The 21,083-nt window shown below is 35.9% G+C and overlaps 1 protein-coding gene across 1 annotated transcript in view; it reads left to right on the top strand.

Annotated features, from left to right (window-relative positions):
• LOC129575620 (acid sphingomyelinase-like phosphodiesterase 3b) overlaps window positions 1–21,083 on the top strand; it is a 91,310-nt gene that overhangs the window by 63,241 nt on the left and 6,986 nt on the right. Inside the window, exons 7-9 of the mRNA XM_055459489.1 lie at window positions 2,913–3,111; window positions 8,740–8,852; window positions 18,299–18,477. Of these exons, the coding sequence (XP_055315464.1) occupies window positions 2,913–3,111; window positions 8,740–8,852; window positions 18,299–18,477 (491 nt within the window). The remainder of the gene's footprint in view (window positions 1–2,912; window positions 3,112–8,739; window positions 8,853–18,298; window positions 18,478–21,083) is intronic.

Genomic DNA, 21,083 nt, shown 5'->3' with positions numbered 1-21,083 from the left:
ATCCCTTTGGTACCCCACTGCGTTTTCGAAAAAACAATAGCTCGTCACTGTGATGTCGAAAATACATATATATCTCGTATGCATAGTATCCATTGCAAAACATTCGAACTCTGCTATGATGCGTGACTCAAACGTGTTGTACGGTTCATGATAAAACCTTTCAAATTCATTTATTTATTATTTCCCAATTTTGCTCGCGAGAAATAAATTTTATAACACAAAAATTATATATTTAAAATCTACAGGCTCTACCGATTCAGAATGTGTATGTTGGTTTAGACTTTTCAACATGGTGAAATGGCCTAATGTACATACATTGTTCGCCCCCTGAAGCTGAGTAGTATATTCAAATGCCGTTATGATAATGAAATCGCTATGAATTCGATAGTCGTTGAATCAAAATGGAAATCAAAACGGTTTTGTGTGTGCGCCACAAATAGCATATATAGTTCTGCTGGATACCCACTAATATATATAGTTGGCAAACAACACAACAGACATTCCTGAATGAAAGCAGAAAATAGAAAATCATATGACCATGGTAGAGGTCATCATGATTTCATGTCATATATGATTGTAAATGTGAGGATATAAGAATTGAGACCGAATTTGTAAGAATGTTGAACGATAAACGAGAGACTGAAAGTGAGCAAGAGTTAGTAAGTAAGAGAGAAAGTACAGGAGTGTACGTAGCACAGTGGGTACAGGGGATTTGCGCGATTATACGCTGTAATGCGCAATCAAAATAAATACACTAAAAAAAATCAATGAGAAGATATAAAATGCCACGAATGATTTTTAGTTTGGTCTGCGTGTGAATATCGTCGTCGTTGTTGCCAGTTGTCAACGTCGCAGAGCCCAATGCTTGCATTCCAGATTTGTAGCGTCGTATTTTCCTTTCTCTCCCTCTCTCTCTCTCTCTCTCTCTCTCTCTCCCTCTCTCTCTCTCTATCGCTCACACATATATGTGTAATACACATTGTGTATACATAATATATTTTTTCCTATAGCTTGAATTTATATCATGATTAATCGCATTTGCGGAGCATTCACGTGATTACATAATTGTTATGTCTAGAACCGTTGGGCCGTATCGGTATAAAATTACAAGTTTGCTGGTAACAGTTCGAATGAAAGAAAAAAAAGAGAAAAAATACACACACACACACACATCGAAATATAAAAAGTAATTTGGACGAAGGGGGGGGGGGGGGCGGTTTGTGGAAGAAAAATACGTGAAACGAAATATTCCAACCAAACACATTCGGATCGGCAGCTCTAACGCCAGAGAAACCCAAAAAAAGAAGCGATAAGAACGAACGAAAGAAATAGAAAAAAAAATGAGAATTCAATTGATGCTTTGTATGTTGTGCCGTCCAAATGTATCCTCGACGACAGAGATTTTGGTTTCAGATTTATTTTGAAGCTATTGTATTTCGTTTCACATATCGGATTTTCCCGGCTCTGTCTTCATTATAGAGCTGGGCGAGAGAGTGTGTTGTGTCGCGTAAACATAATACATCGTCACCAAAAACAAAACAAAGAGAAAATAAAACAAAGTAGCAGACTCGCAATTCAACAACCAAACCATCAATGGCAACAAAGCGGCAGAGACAAACTGCATAGGCAATGCTCACTATTGCATAAAGCTTCTGACACAAGAAATGGGTCGAAATTTAGCGCAAGAGAGGCAACAATCTCTCCGTAACAAATGGCAGGCAGGCAAGCAGACCAGTACAAAAGCTAGCTTATTTTGCAACTCAGATACATGAAGAAGAAATAGAAAGGACGAAAGAAACAACGAAAAATAAGTATTTCGCACATGCAGAGAAAAATAATGATGGTAAAAAAAACGGAAAATGAGAAGGTTGGCGAGAGCAAAAGAATAAACACACAAATACATACATAGAGAGAGAGAGAGAGAGAGAGAGAGAGAGAGAGAGAGAGAGAGAGAGAGAGAGAGAGAGAGAGAGAGAAATAGACATTGTTGTGCACATTACACGTTGTACGAGATGTTCAAGTACAATAAATACAAAAAGGTTTAATAAGACAAAGACATATCGTAATAATCCAGGTTGGCATCAAACAAACGGTTCGAGAAGAAAAAAGCATTTTACCCCATTTACGTGTACGTTTTGCCTGCTTGTTCATAATTGGTTTGTGATTTTACCAAATTTTTGATGCGAATAATTTTTGTTCATTTTCTTCGGTGCGAATAAAATTAAACTTAATAAATTCTGTGCACTGTGTAAAAAAGAAGAAAAATCACAGAGACGTTACCAAATGAGAATGACGCATCAAATACCGTTCGACAGGACGAAAGTGTGTTCTACACATCAAATCAGTTTTGGGTTGTGAAAGACAGACATCAGCAATGAATAAAATGCATGTACTGTTGATTTGACTTACATTTCGATGTGACATTCATTTTTGAGCTCTGGTTCGTGTTCTTCTTCTACTTCTTTATTTTCTCTCTACGTCTCTTCTGTCGCTGCAAGTGTACATATTATATATTAAAGCTTTTGAAAATGGGATGTGAAAACTGAATGTAACTTGGTGAATGTGAGGCGTCAATGTGGAATTGGATGACTTGCTGTTTTCGGAAACGAAACTGTAAAAAGAATATCAAATCAAATTGATTGCATGATGGATACGGACATTTGCACAATATTCTTAAATATTTGTTGCAGACCGGCATCAACAAGAAATAAAATCCTCAAATAAAATGCTCAATACCAAAAAAGATATAGAGTCACTTTTAGTTTTCTCTTTTTTCAAGCATTTAGCATTTCGTTTGAATTTTCTCTGCTCTAATTTTCCGTTTCGTTTCATATTTTTCGATCACGTGCATTGGAATGCGACACACGAACGATAACAACAACAAACACATCGTGGGACAACGGGCGTACTAGGTGTACATCGTTGGACATATACCGCCAGGTTCAGACGAACGACACATGGGCGCTCAACCAAACGGTCACATCACCGTTTTTTCGGAGAAAAACAATTTACGCTATCTTCAACTCGTACGCAAGCATTCATCAATAATTTTGGGACAATTTTTCGGGCACTTGCATTCAGACTCTTTTCGCATCATCTATAATGACAATGGTAAGAAATTAAATGCTTATCTTATTGCCGGCCACAATTTTATTTCGAATCAATGTGTAGTTGAGCAGCAAATGAGCAGCAAATTCGAATCAAATATGGGAAATGATTGGGATTGTTGTTCGCACACCAGTATAGCAACACAAAAATGTGATCAAAATAAATAAAATATTATTCGACTATATTCGTGGAAATTTCTATCGATAAATATGTAATAAGTAATTTCGTAAATGTTTAACATGTTCCCCATTGGTTCTTCATTTATTTGTTCGAAAGCAATAAAAGGTTAAACATTGTATACACATTTTTGTGTGATTTATCGAAATTAACATTTAATTGCTATATTATATACGTACGGGCAAAGATTAGTTCGATTGTTTTCGATGCATAAACATATAATTATTTGAAACGTTTTTATGATAGAAAACAACACTTCATTATTTGTCATACCGTTTTCTTATTAATGTATTCCATGTGAACACACACACGCAATGCATTTAACAATTCTAATAGAATATGAAAATTCCAACCGTATAATTTCGTCTGCTCAATGTAAATGCTATTCATGGATGAATGGTAGCTGTAAATGAATTTTTTTTTTGAAACTTTTATGTTTAGAATGTTGATTTTGTGTATAAAATCGAAAGTTCTACTTGACTAGTTCGAATGCGTCCAAAATTTTGTTTTCGATGTTGCTGGACAAACCTCATGATTATTTGGTCATCGTAACACAAAGCTTTGATTTACCGTTTTGAAAATAGCAACTTAAACAAATGACGCACGCACATTTCCCGAAATCGTCAATTTCCTTCGGTCGTTTCGTGTCTTGTTCCGTTATTTTTATCACTCCATTGAACAACATACACGCACATCGGAGCATTTTGAAGGAAGTGGTATATGGAATAATTGCGTAAATCGATAACAGCCCCACCAAAGCCATAATTTACTTGAATGAATGGTACACAATTGCTGTCATTTTAAATTGCTTTGCTTCAGAAGGTCCATTGAGTGCGACTCGTTCATACAGAATCGGTTTATTGATATTAAATATTTGATTGCATTAAATTTTCACCGGGCTATTTTTTCCTTTCTAAAATAACAAAACAGCAGCAGCGGACACTGTGCTTAACGTGGTCACTCCCTTGTTTGATTTCTGTGGATTGGATTCTAAATTATTTTCGGAATGCGACTCACTTCAGTGAATAATTCAATGCTTCTTTTGTGTCTTAACCTTCCTCATGCAACACTAAAGACAAAATAGGGTATACTTCATCCACCCTCGAAACATGAACCATACAAACGAAATTTCGTACAAGCAGCGCCCGTGTACTTCGTAGTGAAAAAAAAATGAAGCTTACTTGTCACCAATATTGATGTTCACGGACATCAAATTGTTTATGCGTTATTTCGCCCACTTTATGCACTAAAAATATTAAATTCCTTGATTGGTTCAAATCTCACATATGAATTCATCATAACAACAGGAAAACACAATTTTTTTGTTTTTCAAAATAAAAAGCTAAAGCAAGATGATTTTTTCATTCATGGTTCGATCCTGGATCTTTTGTGATTCATTAATGATTTGCAACACATCCATTTTTTTGTCGATAGTCCAACTTAATACGATGTTTTGTTGATTAAATATTTATATTTTGATGACAATTTTTTTAAATTATTTTTTCGAGATGGCAATTGTGCGTGCTTTGATGATAAACAACATAAACGATAGCACAAACATTAATGTCTAAATAAATTAAGAAGCAACCAGTTGCATTTAATCCTGGATCCAATTGTTTGTCGCCTATAACGAATCACACTACATTCAAAGCTGATTTTCGAACATTTCTTTTCTCAATTTATACCTAAAAAACACAATAGAGATTTTATTTTAAATAAAATCTCATTGCACAAATTTTTCAAATTCAAATGTCACACAAATGCACGAAATTCTCGAAGAATGGCCGTAATAAGTGTTCTTTTTCAATTCAAGCTCAATCAATTTCAAGAGATTATGAATAGAAAGAAAATAATCATCTCCAACGTGATTAATTCAAAATAAAAACTCGATTTTTAACTAAATAGTGTAAACACAATGTAAGTTATGAAATTGTTCCACTTCACTGAAATGACAGTTGACTTCACACAAATTGCATTCAGCTGTGTCATAAAACAGTAAATTCGGAATATCCACAAATTCTCCACGTACATTCTGTACGGAACAGATCGCTTGAAGCGCTCGGCAGTTTGACATTTTAAACAGAGCTGAATGCAATTTATAGATTTACAGGCATTAACATACTAATGTTATTAATTATTAACATATTATTAACGGAGCGTTAATAACTCAAACATAACCCAATGAGCCAAACACGTGCAATTATTGTGCATAGTAGATTTATTCCCAAATCGTGCACAATTCTTACACATATTGTGCCCAGAAACAAAATTTTATCTAAATTGGTCCAAAAATTGCACAGTTTTTGCACTTTTAGTGCTACATTTAGCATTACATTAAAATATGCACAAAATTCAAACATTTAGCATTACATGTGTTCATTGGGAACGTATTATTAGATTAATAAGATTCTACGATATTATTAACATATTATCTTATTATAAGACCGCCATTTTATTAAAAAGTTAATAAGATCCATCTTATTACTTTTCCGTACACAACGTGTCAAGGGAAAGTATAGGAAATGGTCCCGAAAACTTTTTTCGCAAAATTTGCTTAGATCATCATAAAAACTCATGAAACGCGTAGAAAACCACTTTTTGAGACACTTTTCCGTTGGTGTGCCGTCATTGTCGTCGTCTTCGTCGTTGGTGTTTGTTAACACGATAACTAAAAAATAATTGAGATAATCAAAATCTGGAAATACCAAGTTTTGTATGCGAAAAACTTAGTTTAAATTCGAAGATGAGCCATTTTCGATTTGACCCTGGGGTACTTGCCCTAAAAAAAAACTCAAAAAATTGACACTTTTGTATGGGAGGTACCTGAAAAACGACTCCGATTGGCTTCAAACTTTCTGGGATTTCATTTTTTGGGAGAAAAATAAGATTCTGAAATTTTGAAACCAATCGGAATCGATTTATGAGTACCTCCCATACAAATTTTTTGAAAGTTTGATTAAAATTACCGATTTTTGCACAATTTTGTATGGGAGGTACCCGTTAATCGATTCTAATTAGCTTAAAACTTTCTGAGGTTTCATTTTTTGGAGAAAAAATAAGATTCTGAAAGTTTCATGTTGATCGCATTTGCAGAAGTTTGATTTTTTGTCCTCAATTTTTGTCGAAATTTTCTTGGAAAAAATTGAGGGCCAAAAACCAAACTTCTGCAAATGCGATCAAGATTAAACTTTCAGAATCTTATTTTTTCTCCAAAAAATGAAACCTCAGAAGGTTTAAAGCCAATGAGGTACGGTTTACGGGTACCTCTCATACAAAAATGTCAATTTTTTGAGGTTTTTCTTAGGGCAAGTACCTACCCCAGGGTCAAATCGAAAATGGCTCATCTTCGAACTTAAACTAAGTTTTTCGGATACAAAACTTTTGGCATTTCCAGATTTTGATTATCTCAATTATTTTTTAGTTATCGTGTTAACAAACACCAACGACGACGACGACAACACACGAACGGAAAAGTGTCTCAAAAAGTGGTTTTCCTCGCGTTTCATGAGTTTTTATGATGATCTAAACCAATTTTGCGAAAAAAGTTTTCGGGACCAATTCCTATACTTTCCCTTGACACGTTGTGTACGGAAAAGTAAAAAGATCCATCCCTTTTCTGGGAGAAAAATAAGATTCTGAAAGTTTGAAATCAATCGGAATCGATTTACGGGTACCTCCCATACAAAATTTTTGAAATTTTGACTAAAATTACCGTCTTTTGGACAATTTTTTATGAGAGGTACCCGTAAATCGATTCCCATTGAAACCTCAGAAAGTTTAAAGACAATAAGAATCGGTTTATGGCTACCTCTCATACAAATTTGTCGAAGTTTTAGTTAAAGTGACCGATTTTTCACTTTATTTTCATTATTATATTTTCACTGCCTTTATTTCAAGAAAATTCACAAAAAATAACCAAAAATACATGCGGACAACGCAGGCCAATGGTACGGAAAAGTTCGGGATTACCAATGTAATTCTTTTTATTATTAATAAGATAATCTTATTAAAATATTTATAAGAAAATCGGATTTTATTAGCCAATTTTTTTCTTCACAAATTTTTTCAAAGCATGTCAAATATTGTCAGATGTATTTTTCTTCAAGATTTCGTCGTCTGACGATATTTGACATGTTTTTAGTATGAAACTTTGAAAAAAAAAAAACGACTATGAAATTAGTACAGTTTTTTGCATCATTTGACATTTTTGTTCATTATAACTCAATGTATAACAGAATACTAAAAACGTGAAGCTATTTTGGTAATTATCTCTACTTAAATCAATGCAAATTTTAACGATTTAAAGCCGAAATGGTTGTTGTCTCTGATTAAAAAAGCTGTTTATAGCAGAATTCGGTTATTGTCTATAATGATGCAAAGCTTTCAGTCGTTCTTTGTGAAGAAAAAAATTGGTTAATAAAATCCGATTTTTTTATTAATATTTTAATAAGATTATCTTATTAATAATAAGATAATATGTTAATAACATCGTAGAATCTTATTAATCTAATAATATGTTATGTTTGAGTTATTAGAAATTTTCCAATATTTTGGTTATTAACATATTAATAACATATCGAAAATGTAAAACTATAATGCAATTTGTGTGAATTCAACTGTCATTTCAGTGAAGTGGAACAATTTCATAACTTACATTGTGTTTACACTATTTAGTTAAAAATCGAGTTTTTATTTTGAATTATATCGATGACGATTTTCATTTAAAATAAGTAAATCTTCTGTCCCAAATATCTAAGGGATAGACACGTTTTTCTAGCGTAAATGAATTTATCTCATTTTGCACGAAGTAGCACTCTGGAACTCTATAAGTCATTTTTTGAAGATAGCTCACTTCAGTGAATAATTCAATTCGGTTTATTTAACGTTTTTTTTTTTTCTTTTTTATGATTGCATCTTTCATACTATGCAAACGGAACATTGGTACAAAATGGTAAACTTCCAAAACTGTTTGCGCAGTAAGACACCATCATCATCCCACAAAAAGAAAGAGACAATTATTAACTACACATAAAGAGTATGTGGCCATATGTTGAGGTTGTTTTGCTAATAATAAAATAAGTTTGATTTTAGCCATACGCTCTAGAATGCAACAAAAGACTGATACAAAAATCAGCAAATATTGCGTATTTGCAGGAGCGTATTTTAATGTGTGACTTTTGGCACAATGTGTATGTATCATAGAGCGCGTATGCTTTCACCGCTCTTAAAAGTACAATGAAAATGAGCAGAAAATTATGGTTGGGTTTTCATTAAATAGAAGGAAAATATGACGCATATATGTACGTAGGGTAAAGAGTGCGTAATGAAAGCGCTGTTACAGTGGTGTGTATCTTTAATGTTTAATTACGATGTGCGAGGGGCAAAAAAAAAAAGCCAAGATTGTTATTAACATTATGATTCGACTAATTATACCAATAATGGGATTTATTGCAGGAAAACCAGTCTCATGGATTATGATTGCACCATCTGTTACACCGAAAAAACAGTCGATCGGCTCGAACAATCCTGCCATGCGGCTCTACAAATTCGACACGGATACAGGCCAAGTAAGTACAAATTCAACAAATAAACAAAAAAAAAAAATAAATACATCTAGCGCGGCAGTGCACGAATGCCAGCGCGCCAGAACGGAAGACACATCAGGCGGTTCGTGTTCACTTGTTTCCTTTTTTTCCGCTCTCGTTCACGCTCTGCATTTATGATTTTATTGAAGCGACTTTCAAATTGTTCACTACTCCACGCGTTTGTTTACATTTCTGTACAAACGCTTAATATTGGGCGATCGTCGCAACTTTTGTTGCTGCACTTTTTTCTGTTTCAATTTTTTTTTTCCTGCGCCCATTATTCAACTCTTGCCGCCACATTTACGACCGTTGTTTATTGAGTCAGCTTCGGTTTTTCGCCAGACGCCGTCTATGCGATGCATATTTTGTTATTATTATTGTTGTTGTTGCTGCTGTTGTGCATATCAACTCTTCCAATATCGATATTAGCAACAGTATAACTCCATCCAAAAGTAGCCACCGTTTGTTGGCGCGTTCGCATATATTTAAGTTCACATAATTTCGTAATAATTTTCTTTCTGAATAATTGACGTTGTTTGCACATGAAATTGTGGTATGTATTATGTGTTTGTGCCTGCATGCAAACGACGACACAACTCCGGCATGGAGGTTTTTCACGCGCACTCACACTCATTCGGCACAAATATCGGGTGTATTTGTCTGCATATGCACGTGCAATTTTTTTCCCACTGTTTCTCTCACACTTTCTAAAGTCTATTCCGATTACACCAACTTAATAATATTTTAATTACGTCGCAGTGATTTCACATGTGCTACAAACAGATGGAACATGCTGAACACCTTTTATCTACCACAATGAAACGGATTGACTCTGTTCACATTTTAAAGACGTCATTGTTTTATTACGCTTTGGCCAGTATTAGTCGAGTGCTGGCACCACCACCTCATTCCATTCTCTGTGCCACCGCCACTGGTTTCCAATCAAAACGGGCATTTTATTCAGTGTTCAGGCGAGAGCAAAACTATATAACGAGCTTTAAATTTTATACGCTTTCGAAGTTCGAGTGTGTTAGTGCATATTTCAAAAGTTTCTCATTTTGAATTCCGAACAATATACAGCTCTGAAACACTATTAAGTTATTTCAGCCATAAAAAATGAACCGTTTGTTATAACTATGGTCCATTGAAATTTGGTTAGACACCATTTCTCGGTTATTGTCATATATTCGTTAGCTGCTGCTCATTTTTTCTTTTCGTTCAGTCTTTTTCCCTTCCCCACGTTCTCTGCTACATTCGTTTACTTCTCGTCTCTGCTGAACGTTGGAATGGTTTCGAATAAGTGAGTCGAATTTATGATAGAATGGGGAAAAATTTTAATATCGAGAGATTACTCGGTTTTAATTGTAGAAGTTTAATACAGTTTTCAATTCAAAAAGTTATTGTTTTGGTAAATCGCAAAGAAATGAGGTGCCTGAACGATGTGGTAGCCAGAAACATGCTTGCGTTCTCTGCATCTCTCTCGTACCTATATATTCAGGGCTTTGTGTGTGTGTGTGTGTGTGTGTGTGTGTGGTGGAATGAAGGACGATACAAAGAATTGCTAGAACAATTGTAATTTTAAATCATTTCATACACACACACTCTCGCTTACTCGCTCTTATAAAAGCTCATACGCAAAATGCCGTGCATATCGATTGCATTTTTGGCTGGGCGCATTTTAGGAATGTAGCAGCACAGCATGTCGTCGCTGCAATGAATGCAGAAATAATGTATATGGTTTGATAACAACATTTACTAAGTTTCAAATGCATGCCCATACAAGCTATACTCGCGCACGCCGAAACACACAAAAACCATTGTAAAGTTATAACCACGATTTCAGCCTATTATAATGTAATATCCAAATGGCTAAATATCGACAATAGAACCATGTGCACAGTACAAAGTCGTATGGTGTTCGCAATATTCTGTAGTGTAATGATTTTTGGGCATTTACATATGCGTGAGAGAAAGAGAAAAAGATTCGGTCGATTCATGTGCGAACACTTATGGCCGAAAATACTGGTTGTAAGAACGACACACACACACACATTCACTTTTACTCATTCACTCACCCAGTCAAAGTCTATGACGTTGCCGTTGCTCGGCAAAACGAATGAAATATGATTTTGAAATATGGACGAGAGAAAATTTTCACACAAGAATATTGAATCTCATCCGCTTTTCGATACAACAACATTTTGTAATGGCCTGAATACACACCTGAATGTGTATGTGTGCGTGTGCTGAACGAGCGATCGAGCAAGCAAGCGAACGCTTCACAAAACCATTTTGCGTTCTGTATGTCTGCGCTTAATCGACACAACAATTCCAAAAATTCCCACCGAATAGAAAAGTATTTATACAGGCAACATTTGCGTAACTCTTTCTCAGTTCGCACACAGTCATAATGGGCCATCAATTCATTATAAGTGGTGGACACAATATTTTAGAGCTACTTTTGCTAGATTTGTACAATTGGTTACATATTTAAAATAGTTTCGATGTTTTTCGATGAGGATCTAACCGATGAGGGAACATTTTGATGGCGCTTGCTTTTGCCTCCATTTCAATGGCGACTGTATAATTACCAAATGCAAAATCGCATGAATGTGTCGTCGTGTGTTGAGTGTGTGTGTGTGTGGGTCTGTGAATGCCCGGCCATGTGTATGTTTAATATGATAATTATATACACAGCCACAGACACATACTCAAACAGACACGCAAAGTTATGGGTAGACAAAAACCCGTAGCATTACGGTATATTTCAGTAATGCCGATGGTTACACTGCGAAAACTTCTTATCTGCTTTAATTTCCAGTCGGATTTTTTCTGTTGCTCCCTTTCTCCCTCTCCGTTCATTTAATTTCATTTTGGTATATTGGTTTTATATGCTTAATGGTACAATTAAAGAGTAAAACTTTCGCCTCTGCCACCGATTTAACGAAGAATAATTGCCATTACTGGCTCTCTCTCTTTCTCTCTCGCTCTCTCTCTCTTTCTGATTACTATTTATAGTAAATTATACGAAATGCCACGCTGGATTCTATTGCACCAGAAATGGTATAGATTAAATGTAGAAAGTATTTGTAATAAAGCAAAGCAGCGAAAACTATTAGGCATTTTACCAATTAGACATGATTCTGCATGGGAAAATATGTGTGCGTATGTCTGTGTGTATTGGTTTTGCTACGAGAACAGTAACTCTCTCTCTCTCTCTCTCTCTCTCTCTCTCTCTCTCGGCCTGTGCCTTGCTTTTCACAGATTTTCTATGCATAAGCGAATCATTGTATTGGGCTCGCCGGTGTGCACTTTTGCATACATTTACATATCCGAATCGTGGCCACAAAATATTTTAACAGTTGCGTTGATAATTTATTTGAAGTTATTTGATAGAATATGTGGTGTCCCATTGTTCTTGTGCACATGAACCACTTCCCGCAAACAAATTGGTCACTCGACTCTCTGACAATGTTTAATCGCGTCGCCCAAACCATACAAAGATTATTATACATTGTGCACGCCAAAGCCAAAAATTATATTCCAACCAAAAGTAAGAGCAGCAACACGAACCGTTGCCGAACATTGTGAAGAAAAAATTTTTTTGGTTTAAATTACGAACAAAAAGCTGAAGCCAAAATCAAAAAGTTAGACCACTCGCTGTGCAACGCGCATAATTCCATAGAATACATACACACATACATCTCAACATCGATCGAACGTGTTCTACCGAAAAAGGGATGCCATAATTTTTGACTTTTCCGAGAAAGAAAATATGCTCAAACGTTGTAATCTCTGCTTCACTTCAAAATTATTATTTTCGCGCTGAACTTTACTGTGTTCAAAAAAAAACACACACACACACAACACTTTCACAAGTATATGATGGCTTCGTATTTTCAAGCGTTTTAGGGAAATTTTTTCAATTAACTGCCCTCAAAATTCCGACAATTTCACATCGACTTCAAACGGCACACAGCACAAACATATTTATTTTTCGATCGTTTTTCATTCGAAATGAAGGCGTCATTCATTTCCGGCTGTCACTTAAAGACAGCATGTCGTTTATCGAACTAAACGAGCTTTTTTGCGCTGTTGCTCTCTCTCTCTCTCTCTCTCTCTCTCTCTCTCTCTCTCTCTCTCTCTCTCTCTTCATAAATAAAATTGTACTTTTTGGTGCATATTTTTGTGTCAAATTGCTTCGGGGGACCACTTCCTTCTCACCTCCTCTCATTGTCACGTCTCAATAGTTATCGATCCAGATAAATCACTAAATTCAAACCACTGAGCACAAACTAACATTACTTCAGAATAATGGCTTCATTTCGCAATAAATTTATCGTTGAAACTTTATCAATTAAGGCAAACGCAAGAAATATATTTTGTGTGAAAAGAAAAAACGAAAACAAAAACCAAATCAATATGGCACAATTTCCAGCGATTAATTCAAAAATGTGCTTGTAATTTGTATGCAAAGCAATTTGAACAATTGGAATTTGAATAAAATGTTTTACTGCTTTTGGGCAAATGTATATATAAAGTATGGAGCAACCCGTTCACACAGCCCCATCCTTTTGCTATTTTTTGCAATGAATCAGATATTCATTTGAGTGCATTTATAAAGTAACGGCAAAACGGTGGGATAAGTCAACGTAAAACGACACATAAAAAAACACCCTCTAGTTCGGAAACAAATTTATTCGAGCTGTCCTCTCTCACCAGATAAATTGCTTTCCCCCACATCACACCACACCAGAAGAAAAGACCGATTACATATCCCGTGATGTACACACGAAATTGCTGCTCTTTTTCTAGACAGTAGACAGTACATACATGCAGTTTTCCTGTGCCTTTCGCATGTGTCGACAAACAGGGAAATTGTATATGAAATGTATACAAAAGCCAAAAATTGGGAAGTGAACAACATGAGCGGATGAAAGCCAAAAAGAAGTGTGAGAGAAAGCATGCAAAAAAAAAAACAAGAACAACAACGGCAAGTGGAATGAGTGGGAGAGAAAGACACATAGAGAGAGAAATAGAGAGTATCAACTGTCGAATTGAATGTGCACAATGAAGAATTTTCTGTGTAACGATATTTATTTTGTGCTTTTCCTCTCGAATTTCCGTATCAGATACATATCTTCACATTACACCGAACCAAAAATGATGTAACTTTTTTGCTGTTGCCGATGGTAATGGTGTGATGTTGAACAGTTGCTACGGTTGCTGTTAACAATGTTATCATGCAATGTTCGACGGGCATATTTTTAACCTTATCGACATTGAAATATCAATTTTTTTTATATGCGTGTCTTTTCATTCTGTTCACTCACTGACTCTCTCTCTCTCTCTTTCTATCGGTCTTTTTTTCCCTCTGTCCTCCATCCATTCTCTCTTCCTTCCGATGGCATTTGGGTATACGGTTGTGTGTGTATGTGTTTTTTTTACTCTCGCCGCTGCCCGTGTGTCGTCTTTTTGAATTGAAATTGGTGTGTGCATTGTGAATATGTGCTGCTTGTTTCCATATAACACGCAGCGCGCGTTTCATTTTCTCCGCATGAATTCATCAGTTTTTTTTTTCTTCATGCCTGCATAAATTGATCGACCTAAATAGCTGTGCGAATTTTGTGCTTTTTTCCCGGAAACATTTTGTGTGCGTCATGCAAGGGGGAAACTACTACTAATTCATGTTAATACAATTTAGTACAACACAAATTCTGCACAATTCAAAACAATTCCAATCGATTCCGATGTTCCTTAGTCAAATTTGGTGATGATCAACTTAAAATATCTCAAATATAGGGACATTTACCATTTATTTGAATGCATATTGAAGATTTTTACTTCCATACACATATTTGACTTGGTTTGCACTACAAGACTCAATTCTAGCTCTGTTTTCTATTTTAAAAAATATTTTATGTATCATAAAGCCTTTACCTATTTGAACTGAAATATTGAATTGGAAGTGAGACCTATTTAGAATTGGAAGTGAGACCTACAATTAAAAATACCCTATCTGAAGTTATTTCGATAAGATTGAACATCTATGCGCTTAAGCATTCCTTTGAGATGCTAAATGACCCTATATTTGCAATTTTTGAAGTTGATCATCATCAAATTTGACTTAGAAACATCGGAATTGATTGGAATTGTTTTGAATTGCGCAGAATTTTTTGGAATTTATCAGAATTGGTGTTGTACTAGATTGTATTAATATGAATTATGCGGCAGTAGTAGTTTCCCCCTTGGCGTCATTCGACAAACAAGCGAGAGGAAAAGCAAACAATCAACAAGACACTCACATCGACCATATAATACTGATAATTTAAATGTTACCTATTTCATTGTTTCGGCTGTTCGCTTCGTATGGTTTTGGCCTCAGCTAAAACATATCAAATGAATTTAACCAAGCGCATTTTGACTAAAGCCACCCTTCCATTTTATTTCTAATTGAGTTGTTTGGCGGCGAACGCAAGTGGACGGAGGAATCCCGACTTGCAACGTAATTACGAAACCAACCATTGCCACTGCCGACTCCGGAATAAACTACGTACAACAAGCGGAATGAATGGAATGTTAAAAGAGTATACAGAACATCATGTCGATATGTTTACATAAACGATTAACATTTTTCTACTCATTTTCAACGTTAATTTATTAGCGGCATTGTACGGTTCATTCATAAACAATATTTTTCAGTCTCTCTGTTCCATTAGAGCTATCCGGCCGAGCTCGATGACACGTACGCAAACATGGGAACTTTGACCACTCTAAAATAAATTTTAAAATGCGATGAAAATGATATGTGGAGCATATCGTCGTTCTTTCACAATGATCCACAAATATAGACCTATACACATACATAGTGTTGGACTCCACTGTCAATGCCAATGCCAATGCCAATGCCAATTACAATAATTGCCATGAAAACAATTAAGTTACCGAAGATGAAAAGAATTTTAACCTCCAATTAAGTGGTATTAGGTTTAAAATGGGCTACAAATGTGTCAGACAAAACGGTCAGCTTTTTTGTTGTTGCTCTTGATAACGTGCACAACAATAATACACTGACGAGATCGGAAAGTCTATGGGAGTTGACTTGTTTAGTGCTGACAAACGATTTGGTAACGAATTAATTATTGTGAACGATTAGAACGTGTTCGTGTTGTGAATAAAAATCTCGTATAACATGTGAACGAAGTGAGAGGTGATTGACGCGGCATTGTAATAGCTGCCACTTTGTACAATTATCGCAAAAAGTCATCGATATTCCGACGCAATTTATTACAGAAACTGAATTATTAAGAACATATACACTAGAAATACAAAATGGACCGACAAAAAAAAAAAAACGATAGAGGGAGAGCTTGTGAATGTCCATATGGAAAAAAGAAGCAAGTGTGAATATGACATTTGGAGCATTTTGATTACTGTAAAAATGGAACCGAATTTTTCCGTTTTCAATTCTCTTTCACTTTACATTTTTTCATTCGACCACAGAAAAAGGAACGAGAAAATGCAAAAAATTGGAATTGAAAAAGAACTTTGGCGTTAAATTGAATTTGAACCGCAAATGTGTGTTTGGGTTTTTTTTTCCTTCATTCTAACAAATTCGGCACAGAACAAAGGCTTGTCAACTCAAACACTGAATAATAAATTCTGGTCGGAAAAGATCGAGCAACAAATCAATTTTTATTCTCTCTTTCCATCGCCGAAATATTTGTTCTATATTTATAGAGACACAACTTCTGTTCGTTCTCCTCCCGTCTCTCTCTCTCTCTCTCTCTCTCTCTCTCTCTCTCTCTCTCTTTCTCTCTTCCTCTATTTTTTTCTAGTCGGTGCCATTTTTACAATGCAGCATCGATGATTCTGTACGATATCAGATATTGCTTACCATTCGATTTTGGCATTCAGTGCCGCTTTTACTTCACTCTCTTCCATATTTGTTGGCCGTATCCTTTTGGTTTTTGGCAGCATTTTTTTTTGACCATTTTTTATAGAATCGGCTACGAGTTTCAGTTTTAGGTTGTTTGTGATCGCATTTTTTATCGTTGTTGTTGTTGTTGCTCCTATTCAATGGTCGTCATCATACCGAACGCAGGCTTAATACCGTCCGCTCTCTCTCTCTCTCTCTCTCTCTCTCTCTCTCTCTCTCTCTCTCATTCTCTGGTCAAACAACCGAGAAAACCGTATGTGCAATGCTCTGATTTCCGATCGCCATGTCATTGGCAATCGTTATATGGTTTCATACACAGATGAAAACTGATGACACAATAGACTGTAGCGAACCAAAAAAGATATATGAAGACACACAATGCCATTCATGAGGATATATTAGTGCGAATTTGAAAAATGGAATCCATTATACGAGAATGGAAACTGACCAAAGTAACTGATTCCAATGTGAGCAAACGAACGAATGAGCGCACACGCACGCACGCGCGCGCGCATAACGCAAACTTATTCCATTGGATTTATGTATACTTGGGATAGTTTTGTAGTGATGCCAATTTCTATCAGGTAGTGCATGTTAAAAGTTGATAAACAATTTATCGCACAAAAATGGGATGGAATGCATTTTATGATTATATCTCCGTAAGTAAGAAATTTCCAGAACAAAGTTTTGTTTCGAAAGATGCAAGAAGTTTTTGACGATTTAGTTATTCTGGAAATGGCAAACAACAAAAACCATACAGCAAAAAATCATCTATAATAAAGATCAATACATTCTGTAAATGATTTAAGGAATATTGAAACTGGCTCAAACTTAGTTAAAAATTAAGGTGGAAGGAATTGAATTGTCATATTTGATACTTGCTTCAATTCTCCTGAGATTTTCTGTTGGGAATAAATTGGACTTTTTTGGCACTTTTGATTGAGATGAAAACTGATATGTCGGGGCAATATTGTTCCCCACATATTGTTAGTTGATTTTACCAACTGTCCAGATGTTGTCACTTATTATTACTTACTTAAAGAATACTAAATTATTTAAAAAAAATGTGATTGCGATTCAAATAAATTTGTAATTGAAATTGACTAAATCTTTTATAATTTGAAAGAGCCTGGAACAGCTTGAAAACCAGACAAAGCGCACTCACAATATCATGGTGATTATAAACGCATTTAGAAGCAAGTCTAATGTTGTTGCCGAGGCTTTTGTAAAAAGTACATTGTTACACACATTACAAGTACACGCGCAAGAGAGCGAGCGCGAGAACCCGAAAATTCAGTTGCAGAAGATAAAAACGAAATCGCCTCAATCAAACGAGCAGAAAAAATAGATGTTTTTTTTTTGTATAATGACTAATACTAACAATGCCGACAACATTTTATCGCACCAAATATTTCATATGCTTTATTTTTTCTTCTCTTTTCATGTGTGTGTTCACCCCGAACTAAAATTTGGCGTTCATTAAATCAAGGTGCTTGACTATACGCAGTACTTTTTGAATCTAGCGGAGGCAAATTCAATGGGCGAAGCACTTTGGCAACCAGAATACAACTTGACAACACACTATTTTGGCTCGGGCGAAGTGACTGCTGTTGCTCTACATAATTTGGCTGATCGATTTTCCAATACCGAGAACCCGTTTTTTATGAAGTAAGTAATTCTCTTTTTCAGAAACTAATTTCCTTTGCGTGTGTAATTGTGCCGTTATGTTCACATGATCCGTATTTGCAAAAGGGAGAAGAAGAAAAGTGGTACATATTGTAAATGTAAATATAAATGTACAACTAAATGGTTCGTCTGGCTTATGTGTTGTTTTTGTGGCTCGGAGAATAAGAAGCTGAACATGAAATACACCGGTGTGCTGAGCACACGTAATCAATAATGCAAAAACCTGGGATAAATATGTGGAAGCAAATGAAATCCCATTCTACTTGAAACACAATCAAAAACTAAAATGAAATCAGAGTCAGCTCTGAACATCACCGAGCACCGAGCACCGATCACCGAAGCACACAACTAAAAATGCACTGACTCAGCAGTCCATCAGGCATGCGGCTGATGGAAGCTTTATTTAGCTTATTTTATATTGAATCGGTTAGGATTTCAATCAATTCGTCTTTTCGAATTTGCACCGGGGAGTGTTTCGTTTGCTTTTGCACAACCATTTCACCCATTCACTATGTCGCTGTATGTGTTGCGTTCATTTTTTTGAACTCGCTTTTGTTCTTCCACTACCGCTTCTGGTGTGCTGTTTGTGGTTTTTCGCTTGTATTTCGGTTTCTTTGGTTGGGTCTCTATTTATTTCGATGTGGTAAAAATAAACGCTACCATATATTTTGCTTCTTTATCGAGTTTATTTATTACGCGAACGTAAGCTCAACTATTTCGTACTCGTTTTCGGTGTTTGCTACATTTCTTTTTCCGTCGTACGTTCTCTCCTTTTTGCTGGTTTTTCCAACATTTGCTCTCTGTTTCTCTTACTTTCGGTGTGCTTTTTGTCGTTGTTGTTGTTGTTGTTGTTATTTTTTGTTTATTCTAGTGTTTTTAACTTGTGCAGTTGGCGGGCAGTTTGCCAAACCATATCCAAAGATTTTCGAATGTGTACTCATACGAGATATTGAATTAGGGATTTTGGTTTTGGGTTAAAGTGAGCGAGCGCAAAAGTTCCTCTAGAGTTGGTGTATCGCATTGATGGGAAACCATGAAGCGCCATGTATTTACAACATCGATTGAAATATGTTCAATTTAGCGGCCTTGATTTATTCTCATAATAACCTAATTTTATTGGATGTGTACTTTTTCTCTCTCTCTCTCTCTCGCCCTTTTCCTACACGTTGGTCATCGTCATCGCCATTCGATTGCCAAAACCGTATGTGTATTCGATTGACCGTCAAAATCACAAACTCATGTGATTGGAGCACGCATTCATCGGCTAGATCATGTGCAACATACAAAATAATTCAGACCAAACAAACGGCTCGCAATGGCAGGCATATCCAAACCCATAAAGCATCGTTAACGTGTTCATCGTTCTTCGGCCGATTCTCATATTCCTATTCCGCATGCTGCGGGCATGGTAAATGTGCAAATTGTCGGAGCAGAAAAAAAAAGAGAACAAAACCAGGCCACTAGTCTTCAAGAAGATTGCAGCATATCGATAAGCCATCTTCAGTTAATGAAAAAACTAAAGCGGTGAATTCTCATCCACGGAATCACCGAAAAAACTTTTCGATTCGATGCGCACAATTTCTTCTATGCTCACTTTTTAACACTTTGCGCTTCAACGAATGCTCGTTCGTTCGTTCGTTCGTTCGTTCGTTCGTTCGTTTTTCTTCTCTCTCTTTCTCTCTGTGTGTGTTTTCTTGTTTGTTTTTTGCCGATGAATAAACACACTTTAAATCCGTGATTCGTTTAGTGCAGTAGCAACTACCACGAAAAATATACACGGTGCTGGTGCTGCCTTTTGCTTAGCAAAACTAAAAAGCCTTGTGTGCACTGAACCGCGATAAAGCGATGCGAGCACACGACGTCAAAGCAAGCAAGAATTATGTTAGTTTTAGAGAGAATTGTGAGCACGCAACGCACAAAAAATGCAAATTATGTGTAAACTTTTTAATATTTATTCGGAGCTCACGCTACGAAGTCAATTATATGGAAAACACTGGTAGGAAGTCAGTTGAGAATGGGGTTGAACACAGAAAGCGAGATCGTAAGCGAAAGAGAAAGAGATAGCACCGCCAACAAGTTCTTGCAGCAAACATAACACTTTACAGTTACTACTTGCTCATTAAATTCACCACTGCGGATTTTCCTGGTTTGTTACCGTCACCGTCACCATTACCAACATCATCGTTGCCCATTCCTGTGGCTCCAGGCCCCGGCACGAACAGCAAACCCACAATACTCTGCACTCTGTAGACTTACTTACTCCGTCATTCACTACAACTCGAAATCTTTGACCAAATGCAATCTTTTTTTTCTTCAGCGTTACCCAAGCGCAATTTTGCATTCATTTCTCTACAGCAAACAACCGAAAGGGGATAGACACAAAAAAAAGAAACGTTCCTACTCCCCGCACCAACCAACTGAAATTATTTTCAAAAAGCAAAACTGTGAGACAGTTCATGTCGCTGTAAATCAATTTCGAGCTTGGGATGTGAGATATTAAATTAAATGCGAAAAACTACCGAACCATATATTTCAATGAATTCAAGAAGTTTTCTTCATCTCAACGAAAACACTCTACAAAAGCTAGC

The sequence above is a fragment of the Sitodiplosis mosellana genome, unplaced genomic scaffold, assembly GCF_009176505.1.
Source record: "Sitodiplosis mosellana isolate CC-2019 unplaced genomic scaffold, AAFC_SMos_1.0 Smas_scaffold_6167, whole genome shotgun sequence".
Taxonomy (NCBI): domain Eukaryota; kingdom Metazoa; phylum Arthropoda; class Insecta; order Diptera; family Cecidomyiidae; genus Sitodiplosis; species Sitodiplosis mosellana.
Note: the sequence above shows the minus strand (reverse complement) of the source record. Positions and strands in the feature narration are given on the sequence as shown.